Raw genomic sequence first — 17,500 nt, forward strand, 5'->3', positions numbered from 1 at the left:
GTGGGGGGATCCATGGGTGGGAGATCTATGGGAGGCAGATATGGGGCGACCTCTGAGGGACCTACGGGGGATCCGGTGGGAATCTGGGAGGAGCGGGGAGTCCATGGGTTGGGCTGACCCAAGATGGAATTCTTTGGGGTGAGGGATCTAGGAAGATCTATGGAGGGAGAGCCATGGGGGATAGGGAGGGGAGGATCCAGAGGCTGGAAATCCATGGGTCAAGGGAATTCATGGTGGGGCATCTCTGGATAGGAGGGACCAAATGGGATCCATTAGAGGGTCCATACTGGGATCCATGGGGAGGGGTTGGGAGCAGGGGAACTCCTTGGGGTGTCCGTGGGGATATAGAGAGGGATCCACTGTGTGTGGGAGTGTATCCAGGGGTCGGGGATCCATAGGGGATCCGTAGGTAATCTGTGGGGGATCCAGGAGTGGTCCGAGGGGGGGACCATGTCGAGATTCATGGGGAGGGGATCCATGGCCGGGGGTTGCGTGGAGCGGAGGAGTCAGGGAGGGCCATAAGGAGGGAACTATGGGGGGAGTTATGGGTCTGGAGTCCATAAGAAATCCGCAGGGTCCATGGGGAAACCGGGGAGAGAGTCCATGATGGGGACAGTGTCAGGATCCATGGGGAGGGGATCTAAGGATAACCCTGCGGAGGAATTCATGGGGAGATACGGGTAGGACCCAGGAGCCAATGCCTCTGGGCGTCCATATAGGATCCATAGGGAATCCGGGGGGGTGGTCCGCGGGGAATCCGGGGGTGGGTCTATGGGGTTTCCCCGGCTCAGGCTCTGCCGCCGGATCCAGGCGCCGCGTCTTGGCAGCCGAGCGGCATCAGGGCACCGGGGACAGGGCAAGGCCGCCCCGAGGGACCGAGTGGGGCAGGGGCGGCCCCGTACCCGCCTCTCTGGGCTGGGGGACCGGGGGTCAAGGGTCTGGGGACCGGGGGCCGGGGCAGGCACCCCCGGGCGGCCGGAGCGGCGGGGCCGGGCACGGGCCTGCGCGACTCCTCCCCCGCTCGCCCGGCCCGGCCCGCGCGGGTCCCCGGCCCCGCTGTCACTGCGCGACCGGCGGCGGCTCCGGGCGCTGCCCGCGGGGCCGCGGCGGGACGGGGCGAGCGAGCGGTGAGCGGGGCACCGGGACCGGGACTGGGGCCGGGGAGGGTGTGCTCCGGGGAGACACGGGGGACACCCCACCGGGAGTGGGGAGACACGGGGGACACCACACCGGGGACAGGGGGTGGTGGGGGCCGTCCTGTGTGGCCCTGGAAGGCACGAGGGACACCCCGATGGAGACCGGCCCTGATAGGGAACATCTCGACGGGGACCGTCGATGACACTGGGGACATCCCGGTGGGGTCGGAGTGATACTGCTGGGACCGGCGTTCACAGAAGGGGCAACGGGTGGGGATTAGCGGTGATGGGGAACGCCCCGTCGGGGACCAGGGGGACCAGGGTGACAAGGGGATCGCCCAGCTGCGGGCAGCAGATGACGGGAAACAAACCCGTTGGGGACCGAGGAGATGTGGTCGTGCTGCGGGGACGAGTGGTGACTTGGGGGACGTGCTTACAGGGACCGGGAGGGGACAGGCAGCTGCTGTAGGAGCTGGCACTGCCCTGGCACTAGTGGCAGTCCCCCATCTCCCTCTCCTGCGACCCCCAATGTTCCCGCCTCTCCGCGGGGGTCCTGTTTCTGCAGTGGGAGCTGCAGCGTGTCTAGGCTGGCAAATTCCTGTGTCCCGGTGTGCCCTGGACACCCTCAATCCCCATTCCCGGCAGAGGGGGGCTGCAGGAAAACATCGCAGTGCCAAAAGCAAGTGTGTCCCCTGTCCAGCCCCCGGGGAGCACAGAATGACCAACAGAGGGTGACAGGGAAACTGAGGCACAGATACTGCTGAAATGGGTGATGGGGGAAACCGAGGCATGGGGCTGTCAAAAAAGCATGTTGTGCTGCCCCACATCTTCTCTCCTCAGGCAGAGCAGGTCAGCGCCGGCAGATCCCGGTCTCTGCCCTCCCTTTTCAACAGGGGAAGGTGCTGCCGGGCTGTAGGCACCCATGGGTGCTTCCCATGGGTATCCTCCACCACCCCAGGTGGAGCACCACTGCACCACCTGGGGTGATGGAGCATCCCCAGGCTCCTTGGAGCCGGGAATGTTGCAGGCAAACCGGGTTGGCACAGGACAGAGGGAAAACTTTGAGCTGACTTCATCCCGGGCCGTGTCCCCGTGGGACATGGAGGTGCCATCACCCCGCGGCAGGGAAGCAGTAAAGACTTAGCGCGTGTGTCTGCCGGCGTGACTCTTTTCCTGGATTTCACCTAGGAAAAAAACAACTGGGAGGAGAGCCAGGGAGTCTGGGTGTGCCGGGATGCCGGGCCCGCAGCCGGCTCTGCCGGATACCCCCTGCTGCCCGGAGCGGGCGAGCACGTACCCCAGCGCAGGCAGGGGTTGCCCGTGGGTTTTTGGGGTGCTGCCCGCGCTTCCCAAGCCTTCGCCGTAGCGGCTTGTGCCGTCATCCCCAGTGCCAGAGAGTGTCCAGGTACTCCCGGGGGGTCCCAGGGATGGGGGAGCCCCCTGCGCCCCCCCCAGCAGGGTGTTGTTGTCTGTGTGGTTGGAAGGAGGGGTTGGACCCCGCCACTTTCACAGCCGGGGGAGCTGAGTCAGGAAATCCCGGCTGCCCCGGCCGGATCCTGGCTGAGTCATTTCACTGAGTAAGTGTCCGTGCCGGGGGGAGCAGGGCTCCCGTGCCGGGGGGTGCAGGGCTCCTGTGCCTCTCTGGGGGACAGGGTCTGCCCTCCCATGCCCCGGCCGTGCCCATGGCCCTGTCCTCAGGCACTCTTCGCTCTGCCAGCCCCGTGCCTCAGTTTCTCCACAACATTTTCCTGGGACTGGACAACATAGAAGGCTCCTGGGACATGGATACAGGCTGGATCCAGCCCTGCCCCACATTCCAGCACAGGGAGCCAGTTCTGAGGGGTCAGAACGGGTCTAGACAGGGGAGACAGAGTGGGATGGGGAATGTGGGGCTGGATGAGATCTGACGCTCACTGGGAAAAGAATGGTGACCCCAAGGTGGAATTTGGGATCCTCCTGTTAAAGGGAGTCTCCAGTCTTGGTGTGTGGGGAGGGGGTGGTGTCAAGGAGAGGAATGGGGGTGGGAATGGGATGGGGATCTTAAGTGGGGTGGGAACTAAGATGGGAACGGGGATAGGGATGGGGATAAGGAAGGGACGGAGATGAGATGGGATGGGTAAGGGATGGGGATACAGAAAGGATGGGATGAGATGGGGTTGAGGGCAAGAATAGCATGGGGACAGAGATGAGGCTGAAGGGGCTGGAGCAGAGCTTGGGGTGCATGTGGGGACGTGGAGGGGGATCAGGCTGGCCCCGCTGGCAGCAGGATATAAATAACCTGCCGGGACACGAGGTTTTTTCCTGCCACCTCCCCCACGCTGCAGCCCCACGGACAGGAAAAAGGTGTTTCCGGCTGTGGATGGGAGCGGGGCCCCGGGCTTGGAGCGGGATGTGGGGCCTGGGCCACGGGCATGGGGATCAGGTGACCCTTCCCGGTCTGATTCTTGGGGTGCAGCCACTGAGCCTGGGGCTGGTGGGAGCCCCGACCGCAGTGGGGCCACTGCAGCCCCCGGGGTCCTGGCAGAGCTGGTAGTGGGAACCCCTGGCACAGGCTGGAGCTGATGTGGGGACAGGACATGGTGTCACAGGGCTGGAGCACCCCGTCCTGTCCCCAGTGCCTCCAGGCTGGGGCACCCACCAGGCCGGAACCCAGAGGACGTGTTCCTGCTTCCTGGTTGGAGCGGGATCCGTGTGGAGCTGGGGGAGCTGGAGCAGGAGTTGTGGGAGGATGGTGCCTCGCTGTGCCCGTGACCCTGGCACAGCCACTTCTGCTCCCTGATCCAGAGGGACGTTCCCTCATCTGCACACGCTCCCTGGGGAGGTTTGACAAGCTCCAGCACCAGCAAAGTGCCAGGGGGACTTCAGCCTGTGGTGGGGACACCAGTATGGGATGGAAGTCCTCTGTTCCCACCATGTGACCCCCCTCTGCCCTGCTGCTAGCAAATGGGTGACAGTCTCCCATCACCTGTCTGGGGTCCTTTTAGTGGCAGCCAGGGACAGCACACTCCATCCTCCCACAGCCCTTTGTACCCTCTGCAGGGGAAAAACAGCAGCGACAGGGATGGGGCAGCTGGGATCACGCTGGCTCTGCCCACTGCCCTGTGTGCCCCCAGGGAAAGCCTGTTTTGCTAGACAGGATCAGTCCTCAAGCTCTAACTAAGCACAGAGGAGTGCCAGCTCCAGGAACACACTCCTGGGAGCCAGGACCTGTCAGGGCAGTCAGTGGCACAGGCGGTGACGAGGCTCATGGCAGCACATGGGGAAACTGAGGCACGGGCTGCAGGCAGGTGACACATTGCCAGCACCTGTGGGAAACCCTCAAATGCTTCCAGGTGACGCATCAGTCACCAACCTGTCCCAGCAGGCTCTGGTGCATTTGCCAGCACAGTTGGAGCCCTGCTCATTAGCAAGTGACCTCTTATGAGCTTTGTCAGGTTGTACTGCGGGGTCTGGACGTTGGGCACTGCTGTGGATTGACTGCCTGGATTGACGAATGCTCGGGGGGAGAGGGGCTGGAGGAACCCCCAGCACTCAGCACACATCACTACCATCATGGGAAGGGACAATAATTGGGGAAAGCAGGATTTTTGTTAGCTGGAGGGGGGGAGGTCCTGGCTGAGCAGCTCAGGGGGGGTTTACAGCTGTGCTCTGTCCCAGGGAATCAGTGGGGATGTGGGGGGCAGGAGCTGGGGTGAAGTTGTCTCTGACTGTGGATTTTGGTCCCCCTGCTCTATTCTGAGCTTGTCTGGTCAATGCCCCATAAATGGGGGTGGGGATGGGATGGGGATGATAACTGAACTACCTGTGGTATCATCCCTTCCCCCGGGACCCTTATGAGAGGCTCTGGATCACCACATCTCAGTGCTGGTTCCCATGAGTTTCACTGCAGGGTCACATCCTGCAAGTTCTCTTCTGCCAAGGCTCAGCAGTAGGTCCTGGTGCCACCTTGGCTCCTGCCCTGCTGCCACTCGTCATGGGAATGAAGCCAGGAGCTCAGGGCCTGCCCTGCAGGCACTGGGTGGGGGTGCCCCAAGGCATTGTATGGGGAGGGAACAGGTGGGGACAAACACCCATGCCTGGAGCTGGCTGGGGCAGTGAGACTGGTGTCCTGGCATCCTCTCCCCACTGGGATGGGGGAATTAGGCTCCAAAGGTCTTGGCTGTGCTGTGGGGAGTGGGTTTGGGGTGGGAGCCAGTGCTCAAGTTACTACCTCCCAGTAGTTGCCTGCATTCCCTGGATTCCCCTGCTCTCACGGAGGAGTGGAGGTGGAAGCTGGGGGAGCTGGGTTTGTGCTCGTTCCCCCATCCTCATCCTCAGCTCCCACTCGAGGCCCATGAGGATGTGACTGGGCGGCGTCACCTCCGGCAGCGGAAACTCCCCCTGAGCGGGGCCAGGCGATAAGTCACATCTTCTCCTCCACCCCTTCCCTCTCCCCTCCCCCTCGCCCCACTGCTCTGTGCCCCCTCCTCGCTCCCTGCTGGGGTGTCCATCCCAGGAGATGTTCACTGTAGGGTGGGCGAGGAAGGCAGGAGCACTGCTATCCTCACACAGGCTGCTCGCTGCAGGCAGGAGGGATGCTCAAGGGATACTTGAGGCATGCTCAAGGGATAATTGAGGGATACTGAAGGGATGTTTGTGCTCCCCTCTGGGAAAGCCAGGCATCCTCTGGGTGTGATGGCCCCATGGTGGCTCCATCAACTGCATCCCATGGAGGTGGGAGGTTTAATTTCAGGTGGAAGAGGGTGGTGGGGTTGGTGGGGGATACTGAGGCTGGGGGTCCACCTCTTCCAGCCACATGGATTAAGTGACAGTGGGGACATTGGCATCAGGAACACAATCTTGGGGTTGTTCTGACAAACCCTGGGAATGTGAATCCCTCTGGAGTGGGGGCTGTCGCAACCCCCTGCCCCCTCCTCCAGACCCAGCAGGGAGGTGTTTGCCAGCAATGACTGCGGATTTACAGCTCACTGGAAAATCCACTCATCTCATTAAGGGCTCCCCGTGGATTTTGCTTTCCATTGCAAATTCCTGGTTGTCCCCTCTGGGTGCCAGTGTGTGTCTGGGGCTCTTGGGGCAAACCCCCTGGGAAGGGTCCTGGCTGCAAGAGCAGTGGATTCGTTTCATTATACGAGGGATTAGGGGAGACTCATCTGGATTGGCCAGGTAAGACCAGACAGGGAAGTTTAGCTCCTGGAGGGAATGGTCTGTGATGGGAATGGTCCGTACTGTAGGGAGGAGACTGGGGGGTTCAGTTGAGAATTGGATCCATGAGTTGACTTTCACTCAGTCCATCTCCTGAAGCAGATTCAGCATCTAAAAATGCCCCAATTTGGAGCTCGGTGATGGCACATCTCTCGGGTTAAAGCTCCCACTTTTGGACCACGTTGCTGTGTTCCCAGTGTTATCCACCCCATACTTCCAACAGCGTTTTTAAATCCTTAACCTGCTTTGGGGGGGAAAATACCTTTTTTGTGCCTGCTCTGCCTGTGAGAGCTGGGCACTGAAAGGAGCAGACAGGCAGTGAGGATCTTGCCTGGGAGCACAGGGGGTGCAGGAGATGCACTGCCTGTGCCGGGATGGGAGGGCAAGCCCAGCTGCCCCCGACCATCCCGACCATCCCAGCGCACACGTACGCGTGTGAAGGCGGCAGCATCTGCTGAGTTAATGTGTTTCACAGCCCCGCCATGCAGCTGCCTCTCCCCACTGCTCTGGCAGCCAAGCCAAAATCCATCAAGAGCTTCCAGGTTTCACGGGTCGAGGACCGGGGGGGGCCGTTTCCGCGCAGCGGCGGCGAATGCAGACACTGCGACATCTGCTCTTGCTCAAAATTCTCAGGAGCAAAGGGCAGGTCTGGGATGCTGCAGGAACACGGGGCTAAATAAATGATGCAACCAGCTCTATGGAGTTTTGGCCCAGAAAAGGGTTCAGCCGAATGTCACCAGAGCTGCAGGACGGCTCCTGGCCCAGGGCTTGATCTGGCACTGGGGGATCCTTGGCCCTTGAGGTTCAGGGAAGAGTTTGGGGAGGTTTTGAAGCCCTCAAGACATGCAACAGGAGATGTTGCATTTTGACCACGGTGCTGGATGTTGAGGGGATCCTGGGCTCTGCAATGCCCAGTGATGGTCTGTGTGCCAGTTGTGGGGCTACCAACCACATCAAGGCTCTTCTTAGCACAGGGGGACTGGGGAGTCTGAAGAGTGTGGGAGATCACCAGGAACAACCCAAACCCTTCCAGGCAGCCCTTCACTGCAGGGGCACCTGGAGAGGGTTCAGCAGAGTGTCACCTCACGGAAGGACAGCCTTGGTCCCTGTGGGGGCTGGAGACACCGGGACATGACAGGCAGCGCTGCTGGGGGACAGATGGCACCAGACACTGGACAGATGGCTCCGTCCCAGACACGCAGCCGAGGGGTCGGGAGGCCTGGGCCCTGGGCTGGTCCCCGGGGACTCGCTCCGCTGGCCCTGGGCTGGCGGCGGTGACCCGAGGGGGACAGGCACCATCGGCCATGGGCGGTGCGGCCAATGCCGGACCAGGGGACACCGGCGAGGGGACGGACACGGGCTCCAGGGGATGACACCGGTTCCGGAGGGGGATGCGCCGGCTGGGGGAGGCGGCACCGGGCCGAAGGGGAGACACCGGTCCCGGGGGTGGTACCCGGCGGAGGGGAGGGTGACACCGGCCTCGGGGACGTGACACCGACCAGGGATGCAGTACCGAGCGGGGTGGAGGTGACACCGGTCGGGGCCGGGGGTGACACCGGCCGGGGGGCGGTACCGGGGGGGCGGTGCCCCGGGTGGAGCTGTCCAGCACCCGCGCCTCCTGAACGTCCCTAGCACGGGGGCCGGGGATGTCCCCCATGCCCCTCCGCCCCGGGCAGCCCAAATATCCGCCTCCGGGGGGTCCTTCCCGGCGGGGAGGACACCCCTACCCCGGTGTCCAGTTGCTCCGGCCCAGGGCGTGTCGGACCCGCCGGCAGGAACCGCCTCAGGGAGAGACCCGCGGGATGGGGAAGGACAGGGGGGACACGGGGAACCGTGCGGCAGTGGGCACTGTGTGGCCCGAGCCACTGGGACCCGGGATATCCCCGGGGAGAAGCCTTCGACGTCGAGGACCCTTGCACAGCCCCTCACACGGTCCCTCCCACAGGCTCTCACGCAGTCCCTTGCACAGACCCCCGCACAGGTCCCGGGGTCTGTCCCAGCCCCAGAGCATCCAACCTCACCCCACAGAGGGATTTGTGCCGGGCACAGCCCAGCCCAGAGCTCGGTCTCCAGGCCGTACCCGGGGGTCGGTGGCAGCGGCTGCTACAGCAGGTCCAGCTCCAAGCTCAGCTTTGCTCAGAGTAGGTTCTATTGAAGTGGGTTAAGTGGCTAATGGGATTGCTGTGGAGGGGCTAAATCAGGGATTAGTGCTACGGCTACGAGCTGGGCATCCCTGGAAATGTTCAAAAAAACGTGTAGATCTGGCACTTGGGGACATGGTTTTGTGGTGGACATGGCAGTGCTGGGTTAGCAGTTGGACTTGATGATCTTGGAAGACTTTTCCAACCTGAACGATTCTGTGATTTTTTTAATGATCTCTGCTCAGACAACAGCCGGTTTCTGTCCTTCAGCTCCTCCCAGGACACAGCCCATCTCCAAACAGCTCCCAGAGCCCTCAGCATCGTGCTGAGGGGAACAGCCAACTAGGACAGGAAGAGCTGGGCCTGCCCAGCCTCCCCTCCCTCCCAGCTGCCCATCCACTGACTGCACCCAGGAGAACCACCTGCCTGCACCCAGCCTGGCGAGCGCACCCTCTACCCTGGCATTGCCCTCTGGAGGGCAGGGAGAGGGGAGCAGCGAGACCTCCCTGAGGAAGGACCCAGCCTGGTTCCGTGGCGATGTGGATGGTGGCAGTGTCCCAGGCAGTGACACTGGTGGTGGGCAGGCCAGCTCCCGGCCAGGGCACAGGGGCTGGAGGGCTGGGGCTGGTGGCTGAATCAGTAGTTTGTTCTCCTCTGAAGGCCCCTTTCTGCCCTGGCTCCCTTTGTTTCTCTTAGGAAAGTTTTATGTCTCTTGTGTCACAAGGAGCCTTTTCTTTGTCACCCTTCCCGAGCGTGCCAGGGAGGAGGCTGTGCTGGAGCACTGCCATCCCTGACGGCAGCTCGAAGCCGGATCCTGCACAGGGCTGCGAGGTGCAGGGAGCAGCTTTTGGGAGTAGCTGTGTCACGGCACTGGAACTCTTGGCGGGGCTCACCTCCTCAGGCCACTCACAGCCTGGGGTTCACCCCTCCACCCACACCCTTTAAAACGTAGGATGCTTTGCGGTCCCTGAGTATCTCCCCAGGGACACCCAACATGTCCAGATCTGCTGCAGCCCCTGGCGTTCCTGTGCTGCCGGTCCCAAGGGTGTCTCAAGGATGGTTCCCAATTTACAAAGCTGCTCTTCAGCCCAGGACACCCAGGGAAGGATCCATCCTCCTTTATTGCTATTTCTCAGCCTGGTTTCAGCTCCTTCACCCCTTGCAGAGGCCATGTCAGGGTGGGGAAACTGAGGCATGGAGTGGCAGCAATTTGTCAGCAGAGGCTGAGGGGTTGAACACCTTTTCCATCACTCAGTGTCCATGCTCAGACTCCTTCCACAGTTACCCCAGGGCATGGAGCAGCGTTTCACCCCTGACAGGGATCTCACCTGTGAGAGATAAGAGAGAATTTTCTCTGCTTTATAAAAGTCATCCCCAAAATACAGAGCAAAACACTTCCAGAGCTGTTAGCTGTTCTCTTGGGACCATGGGAGAGACAGAGATTGGCTCCCTCCAAGGCACTGTGGGGGCTTCAGCTCTTTGGTGTAGCCCCTGCAGTGTCATAGACTGTTCCCAGCTTGGCTCAGGTGATGGATGGCTCCAAAATGGATCTGCTTCAATGCTGGGGATGCTCCAGTGACCCCTCTGGGTCATGGAAATGGGGACATGAAATGAGACCAGGCTCCAGGTCCCTGTTCATTTCTGGCTGCTAAAATCGCACGTGTGGGATGGATTTGGACACGGGGCTGAGGAAGCAGCTTAAGCTCTGGGCACAACAGATGCCTCTTTGAGGAAGATGCCTTCAGGGATGTGCTGGCTTGTGTTTGTCCTGGGGTGAAGGACACAGCTTGTCCAAGGTCTGTGTCATTTTCCTTCAATGTGAACACCCGCATCTCTGTGAACGGCATCATCTGAAGGGATCAGAAACAACCTTGCCTCTGGGATTAAAGGTCTTTAACTCAGGGAAAACTCAAGTTCCACCTCAAGACCTGAGCTCTGGAGACAGCTGGGATGAGCATCCTCCCCTTGGTTGGGAGGTGAACACCTCTGGCTGCCCAGGGGGCTCAGCCCTGGCACTCACACAGGGGTCTGCTGCCCACAGCACTGCTGCAGCTGCTCCAAAATATCCTCTGGTGCTAAAATACCTCATGTGCACCTGCTGCTTTCCACTACCATGAGACCTAACAATCCTAAGCTGGTACCTGGGGAAGTGACCGGGCCAAAAACTCACCCAGCAGGTGAAAGTCCCCAAATTAAAGCATCAGGTGCAAGTTCCTGGTGCTCATATTACCTGGAGGGTGAGCAGCAGCTGGTTCCCGAGAGCTGTTCCTGGGTTGCATTGAAGGAGAAAGTTGTTTCCCTTCTGAGCTAATTGCAAAGGAGCTGCTGGGTGTAACTGGGTCAAGCCATGACCTGCTTTAGCTGGGCAGAGAGGTGGCAGGATGCCAGCGTGACACAGCATGACGGGGGGCTCGCCTGCTCCCCTGCCAGGGTGACACATGGGGCACACACCAGGGGCACTCAGCTCTGGGGGCAGAGCTTGAATGGGGTAAAATCAGTCTGGAGGCAAAGGAAGAATTATTTGGGAAGAAGAATGGGCTGAATCTTGCCCAGGAATGGTTTTAGTTTGTGCTGGTTGGGGGTGGATGTGTAGGGGGCAGTGGCTCCTCCTGGGGCTGCTGGCAGAAATAGGGACTTGGTGGGAGTCACTTTAATTTATCCCTTTGGTGGCATCCCTGGGTCCAGCTGGTGACACAGTGTAGGGAAGTGGGACTGCATCCACATTTCCCCTCAGCCATCCCCCAGGAAGCCCCTGGCATCTCCAGAGCAGGGTGAAGCCCGAGGAGGGCTCAACCATACTCAGCTGGAGGCAGCGGAGCGATGGGTGCCCTCGGAGATACCTGAGGTGTGTGTGGTGGGAAAAGGACTGCTCCAAGCCTGGTTCCCAGCAGGAACTGGCATCTCCTGAGAAACCTCAATCCTGAGAGCACAAGAGGAGGATTGATTTTCTTGTGGCCAGTGTGGCAGCTTTGGCTTCTTCTGCAGGTTGTGGCATCACTGGTGGGCTCTGAGGGGAGAAATGGAAGGTTGTGTTCACAAGAGAGAAATTCAAAGTGGAAAAAAACAATCTGCAAAATCTGGTTACAGCCCTGATGCCACGTGCCCAGGGCAGGGCAGGAGGGGTGCTGCATGCTGGTGGTGCTCAGTGGGTGCCAGGGAAAGTAAGGTTGTAGCATGAAACTAGATGAAGTTTTTTTCACTCTGAGTTGGTTAAGGAGGATCTTGGGACAGGTTTTATGGAGTTGGGGCAGATGATCTCCCACTGTGTTAGGAGAAAATGCACCAGCAGCAGCCCCTGGGGCGGGAGATATTTGTGTGAGGGACCTTGGGGTGAAATGGGTGAGTTGGGAGTGATGGTTTCACCACTCATGTCCATAAGGCTGGAGCTTTGCTGGCTCTTCACCCCATCCTGGGCATCCTCATGCCTGTGAGGAGGAAGGTCCTCTTATCCCTAGAAGTGTTCAAGGCCAGGTTGGACAGGGCTTGGAGCAACCTGGTCTAGTGGAAGGTGTCCCTGCCCATGGCAGGGGGTTGGAATGAGATGCTTTGTAAGGTCCCTTCCAACCCAGACCATTCCATGATTCTATGAAGGTCAACCCTGTTTGTGTTTGCACGAGGTATTTTGCTCAAGGCTTCAAACTGCTCTGCCCACAGGCACAGCACTCCTGGGGCACGGGGCTGCCTTAAGGAGAAGGGAAAAAAGTGCAGAATTGGGGTTTGTAAGCATGGATTGTGGGACACAGACCAGGAAAAGGCTGAGGTGCTGCTGATATTCACAACTGGATTGGGAGCACTGTGCCCCTGAGAATGAGCTGGTCTTCAGCTGGATGCTGAGCTCTGGCCACTGCACTCCCAGGAGTGACCTTTGGCACAGGGAAAGGCTGGCCTGGCTCCTACTGCCCACCTTGCAGCACCCTTGGGTGTGGGCTGGTGCCAGCACAGGGCCCCACACTGGGGACTATGGTTGCCCCCCCAGCTGGATACAGATCTATGTGCCCCCATGGGAGTGGTAGAGCCCCCATGCCTGCCTCCATCCCACACCTTGCAGTGACTCAAGGATGGATCTGTCCCAGAGACCACCAAGAGCCTGTCCCAGTCCTGCCTCCACCCACCAGTGCCCTGGCCTGGGGCCATGACCACGGTGAGCAGAGGCAGAGACAGCTCAGTTGGCGTATGGGGAGAGAGAAAAAGCTCCTGGGTGTTTCAAAAGCTTCAGTGAGGGCAAGCCCAGAGTATCAGTTCCCTCTGCCCCTTAATCAAAACTGCCTTGGAAAGACCTTTGCAGCTCCTGGCTGGTGCTGGAGTCAGCGCTGTGATTCCTTGATCTCATCTGCTGCATCAGCCCTTCTCCCCGTGACCCATGGCTCCCTGATCAAGTGATTCAGCTCATGTGGGTCTGGAGAAAGGGAATTTGAGTGTGTTCATCCCAGCACTGCCTGTGGCAGGGACGTGGCCACTCCTGCTGGGGAGAGAATGTGGGGCATGGCTTGGTCCTTTCAGATCCCCAAAAGCCTGAGGGGAGCAGGGCTCAGGGCACCTTGCAGTGGGGAAGAGGCTAAACAGGGTGGTTTGGGACATTTTTGGACTTTGTTCATCCCCTCTGCCGGGAGATGCAATGGGTGCAGGGCTGGGGCTGGGTGCTGTTCCCATCAGGGTGCCCCTGCACCTCAGGGCTTACCAAGAAACCTTTCCAGCTCTGGAGAAGGCCCATCTCAGCCAGGTGGTTTGGCAGAGTGGGTGTGTGTGGGCGTACCTGGGCAGCTGCATTCTCCAGTCTGCCAGGAACAGCCTTGGTGGGCTCCAGCACAGCCCCGAATGCACTCGCTGGACCCTCCTGTGCTCACTGCACTCACCCAACACTAAAGCAGCTCGGGCAGAGGAACCCCCACCATGGGTGGCCAACCTGGAGCAGATGGTCCTCCCTAGAATGGCCAGGAACCCCAAAAAACATCTGCTCCACTCCCCAGAGGTTTTCCTTCAAGGACGCTGAACAAAACCACACTGGAGCAACATGCAAAATGTGTGTCCCGGGAGATTTGTGGCACCTGGCGTCTGTGGGGCTACAGCTCCCCATCTTTTCTAGAGGTCACTCCATCCCCTGAAGAAAACCTTTTTCTTTGAGTTTTGAGGCTTTTCCTGAAGAGCTGCAGGTGGGAGGTGGTTGGAGACAGAGCTTTGCTCCATGGTTGATTTCCTGGCTGAGCTCTGCTCTGCCTGCCCAGGCAAACCCTGTGAGAGTGATGAGCTCCTCCACTCACTGTGACCATGCCAACATCCCTGTCACCAGTGTTAGCAAAGATGGCTCTGCCTGGTTCTGGATGCTTTGGATGGGATGAGGGGGTTGCTGAGACCCCATTCTCATCACATGGAGCAAGGGGACACAGAGCACAGTCTGAAGGGTGGCGCCAGGAAGGGTCACCAAGGGGCAAGATGAGAGTGGGAGCATGGAGAGATGGGGCAGGTGGCACTGTGTGTGGGGATGTTGGGGAGGTGGAGGGCACTCCATTGTGGGGGTGGGACACAGACACCAGTAGATGGGGTCACAAAGCTGGTCCTCTGCCACTAGAAGGTGCCACAGAAGATGGTCTCAGGTGAAAAAAGTTGGTCTTTGATGGCCAGGAGACAGTCTTGGATGACCAGGAGGTGGTCCTAGGTGGCCAGGAGGTGGCCTCAGATGTCTGGGAGATGGGCTTGGGTGGCCAGGGGACAGTCTTGTTTGACCAGGAGGTGGTTTTGGGGACCAGGAGAAGGTTTTGAGTGGCCAAGAGGGGCCTGTCCTGCCTGTGGTGCAGCCTGACCTGGTGAGGGTCTGTGCCCATATGTCGTTACTGAAGAGACCTGCCACAGGGACCTGGGGATGTAGGGATGGGCTCCATAGGCTCCCTGGGGGAGGACATCACATACGCCCTGGCCCTGTTGGAGGACATCATGTGTGTCCTCACCCTGGAGGTTGGGATGCAGTGTCCTCCTCCTGGGGTGGGGACAGGCAGCACCCACAGCCAGTGCAGACCATGACCAGGGTCTGGTGTGCCCCCCCATGCTGTGCTGGGCAGTGACCAACCCTCCTCTCCCTCCACAGCCTTGCCAGCAGCTGCCTCGCCAGGATGAACAGGATGGCCAACGTCAACTCCAGTGGCCGCAGCCACTACCCCTCCGCCATCCCAGTGCCCCGTGCCATAACCCATGGCAAGCTGCACACAGCAGCCCCCCCCAGCACCCCAGGGTCCCCCGTCCCCCACAGGGCTCTGTCCCCCTGGCCAGGGACGGTGCCAGCCCCCAAGACCCTCAAGCCCAAAGGCACTGGCAAAGCTGCCGGCCGTGAGCCAGCCAAGAGCAGGGAGGAAAGCCCCAGTGTCCCCCTTCGTGGCAGGCAGAAAGCCCTGGCAAGACCCCTGGTTTCCCCTGGGAAGCCTCCAGAGGCAGTGGGCAGCGGGAGGAGAGGGGCAGGCAGGGTGGGGGAGCCCACGGAGCTGCCCAAAGCTCCATCAGCACAGGGCAGGGCGGGGGGATGGCCGGAGGGGTCCCCTGGGAAGGGCAGCGGAGCAGCCATGGCGGGGACAGGGGATGAGTCCCATGGTGGCTCACAGGGGAGGGGCCCCGTATTTGGGTCAGGGGCCATCACCTTCTCCTCAGGCCCCCTGCACAGCCACCCCGTCACTGCCACCGTGGCACCCTTCCACTACCGGTGAGTGCTTGGAGACGGGGAGGTATGGGGGCAGAGACACATGGGGGCGGGGGGGCATGGGGACAGGGAATGGGGGGCTGTGGGGGAGCATGGGGACAGGGGGACACAGTGGCAGGGAATGGTGGGGCTGTGGGGGGGCCTGGAGACAGGGGGACATGGGGCTGGGGGGGTATGGGGACACGGGGAGGCTGGTAGGTACAGTGGGTGTGGTCACGGGAAATGGAGGGGTTGGGTCTGGGACTCTGAACCAAAAGATGAGTTCCCACTGAACTTGGGGTGCTGGGGGTTCCTGGGGCACCCATGGGAGCTGATGAGGGGCAGGGGAAGGACTCAGTGGGGAACAGGGTGCCCTGGGACCCCACTATTATGAGACCAGTGTCCCCAGACCCTGGCAGAGCCCATGGCATCATGTTCCCATCTCCTGGGGGTTCCCAGCTGGCTGCACACCGTGATGTGCCCCTGCTTCCCCACCCTCATTCCCCTCTGCCCCCAGGCTGCAGGAGAACCGGGAGCAGGAGAGGGCCGCGTCCTCAGGTGAAGAGTGTCCTGGTCCTGCAGAGCAACCTGGCTGTGACCCCAAACCCAGAGGCCTGAGTGAGTCCAGGGGGGTTTCCCGGGAATGGCGGGGGGGTCCTGCCGGTGCCAGAGGGCAGAGGCTCGTGCTGGACGGGAGCCAGGACTGGAGGTCGGTGGGGTGGCGGGAGGAACCCCCACACACTGGAGGTGCCCCAACTCCCCTGGGAAGGGCTCGGCTGCAGTTCCCGCATCCTGTGTAGGCCAAAACCCTACACAGCGGTGGGCACAGGGGACTGAATCCTGCGGGGACGACGCCGGGACATCACTCCGCTTGGCTCCTTTCCCCCCTCTTCCCAGTTTCTCAGCGAGCTCCAGGAATGACCCATTTCTAAGGAGCCGGCGCGGGGGCGGGTGCCGCGGCGCTGCTGGCTCCTCACACCCACCGCCGGATCACCCGCTTTCCCGAGGGCTGAATACGAGCTCCCCGCTGCAATGTTGGGGACGCCCCAGTCCCCTCTGGCTCTTGCTTCGGGGGGAGATTTTGGGGCGGTTCCTGGAGGGATGCTGGGGCGGCGGTTGCCAGGGCAGCGGCAGCGGAGGATGGCGGGATGCTCCAGGGATGTGCAGGGACGGGGAAAAAAGAGAGCCAGGAGCTTGGCCGGGTGATTTGAAGGGACAAAAGTCGGTCAGAGATGAGGTGGCTCCAGACAGAGCCCGTCTTTGACGCGGGGGCCCGGCACCGCAGCCAGAGGATAAGGGGGTTCAGCGCTGAGCCCCGATTTGGGAAGCGCTGAAACCGGGCGCGAGCTGGAGGGTGTTCCGGGAGGAAGCAGGAGGGAGTAAGCGGGGCTGGCATGCGCCCAGCGCAGCTGCCTGAAGACCTTGGGGAGGTTTTGGGATGAGGCCGAGCGGGTTTGGCGCTGGGGAAGGGGCCGGCTCCTTTCCTTCCCTCCAGTCACTCCGGCCCGCGGCACCTCCCGGGGCTCCGTTGGACCCAGCCAGAGGGTATACGGGACATTGGGAGGCCCCAAGGGTCACCTCCTCAGCCCCAAAATGACACAACACCCGCAGATTTGCCCCCCACAGAGGGCCCTTCGGGGTGCAGTTTGTGCAACCATCCTGCCCCAGCAGCACCTTTTGGTGCAAAACGTTGTTTTTTTTGGCCACCCTTTACCGTCCCATTCATATTGCATTATTTTGGGACTCCTCAGCAGTACCACGGGCTGAACCCCGGAACACCCTCCCGGGGGTGGGCTGGGGGGCACGCGCCGCCCCCGGCCCTCCCGTCCTTATCTCGGCAGCAGTGATGGGCTCTAATGCAATATTTCCCGGCGGTTGCCATGGCAGCCCGCGTGAGGTCACCAAATAGACTTAATTCACCCCTTCCGAGGGACGGGTAATTAATGAAAAATGATGATAACCAGATCCCACTCCCCCTCTCCCCCCCCCCCCCCCCTCCTCCCCCTTAATTCCCCTGGATCGCTGAAGAGGAACCACTGTGTTTGGGGACCACGGTGTCCCTCGGGGGGCTCCCGGGGGAGGGTGAACCCAGGCTCTTCCCACACCATTTGGGGTGAAATGGGGACGTTTTGCCCCCCTGGGGATGGATGTGCAGTGTTAGCCTGGATGTGGGGTCCGTGTCAGGCGGGACAGGGGGTGCTTCAATACAGGGCGCTGGGGCGTGGGACCCCACCCCTCTGGCTTCACACCTCTGCCATCGGGCACCCGGCACATCGCTGCCTGCGAGGGGCTGCGGGACGGGCTCGGTGCGGGGGGCAGCCCCCCACGGCACCCACGGGTGCACCAGCACCGCGCCTGCC

At 61.0% G+C, this 17,500-nt stretch overlaps 2 protein-coding genes across 3 annotated transcripts in view; one reads left to right on the forward strand and one right to left on the reverse strand.

The window, feature by feature from the left end:
- Window positions 1–1,053: 1,053 nt before the first annotated feature.
- Window positions 1,054–17,500, forward strand: part of NAV1 (neuron navigator 1) — a 75,409-nt gene continuing 58,962 nt past the window's right edge. The window contains exons 1-3 of one of the 2 annotated variants that reach the window (XM_051771639.1): window positions 1,054–1,127; window positions 14,559–15,164; window positions 15,658–15,758. In XM_051771639.1, coding sequence (XP_051627599.1) covers window positions 14,584–15,164; window positions 15,658–15,758 — 682 coding nt within the window. In that variant the 5' untranslated portion in view covers window positions 1,054–1,127; window positions 14,559–14,583. Of the gene's footprint in view, window positions 1,128–13,998; window positions 15,165–15,657; window positions 15,759–17,500 lie in introns of those variants that run through there. The other variant, XM_051771640.1, reaches the window with a different exon arrangement.
- Window positions 7,417–7,995, reverse strand: LOC127462791 (uncharacterized). Its single transcript, XM_051771702.1, has one exon. The coding sequence runs from the start codon at window positions 7,993–7,995 to the stop codon at window positions 7,417–7,419; it is 579 nt and encodes a 192-aa protein (XP_051627662.1).

The sequence above is a fragment of the Manacus candei genome, unplaced genomic scaffold (genome assembly GCF_025592945.1).
Source record: "Manacus candei isolate 608988 ecotype Guabito, Panama unplaced genomic scaffold, ASM2559294v1 h1tg000139l, whole genome shotgun sequence".
NCBI classification, from domain to species: Eukaryota; Metazoa; Chordata; class Aves; order Passeriformes; family Pipridae; genus Manacus; species Manacus candei.

What these genes read in the sequence shown, in the direction of transcription:
- LOC127462791 (XM_051771702.1), bottom strand. Translation starts at nt 7,995, where the DNA reads ATGGGGGACATCCCCGGCCCCCGTGCTAGGGACGTTCAGGAGGCGCGG.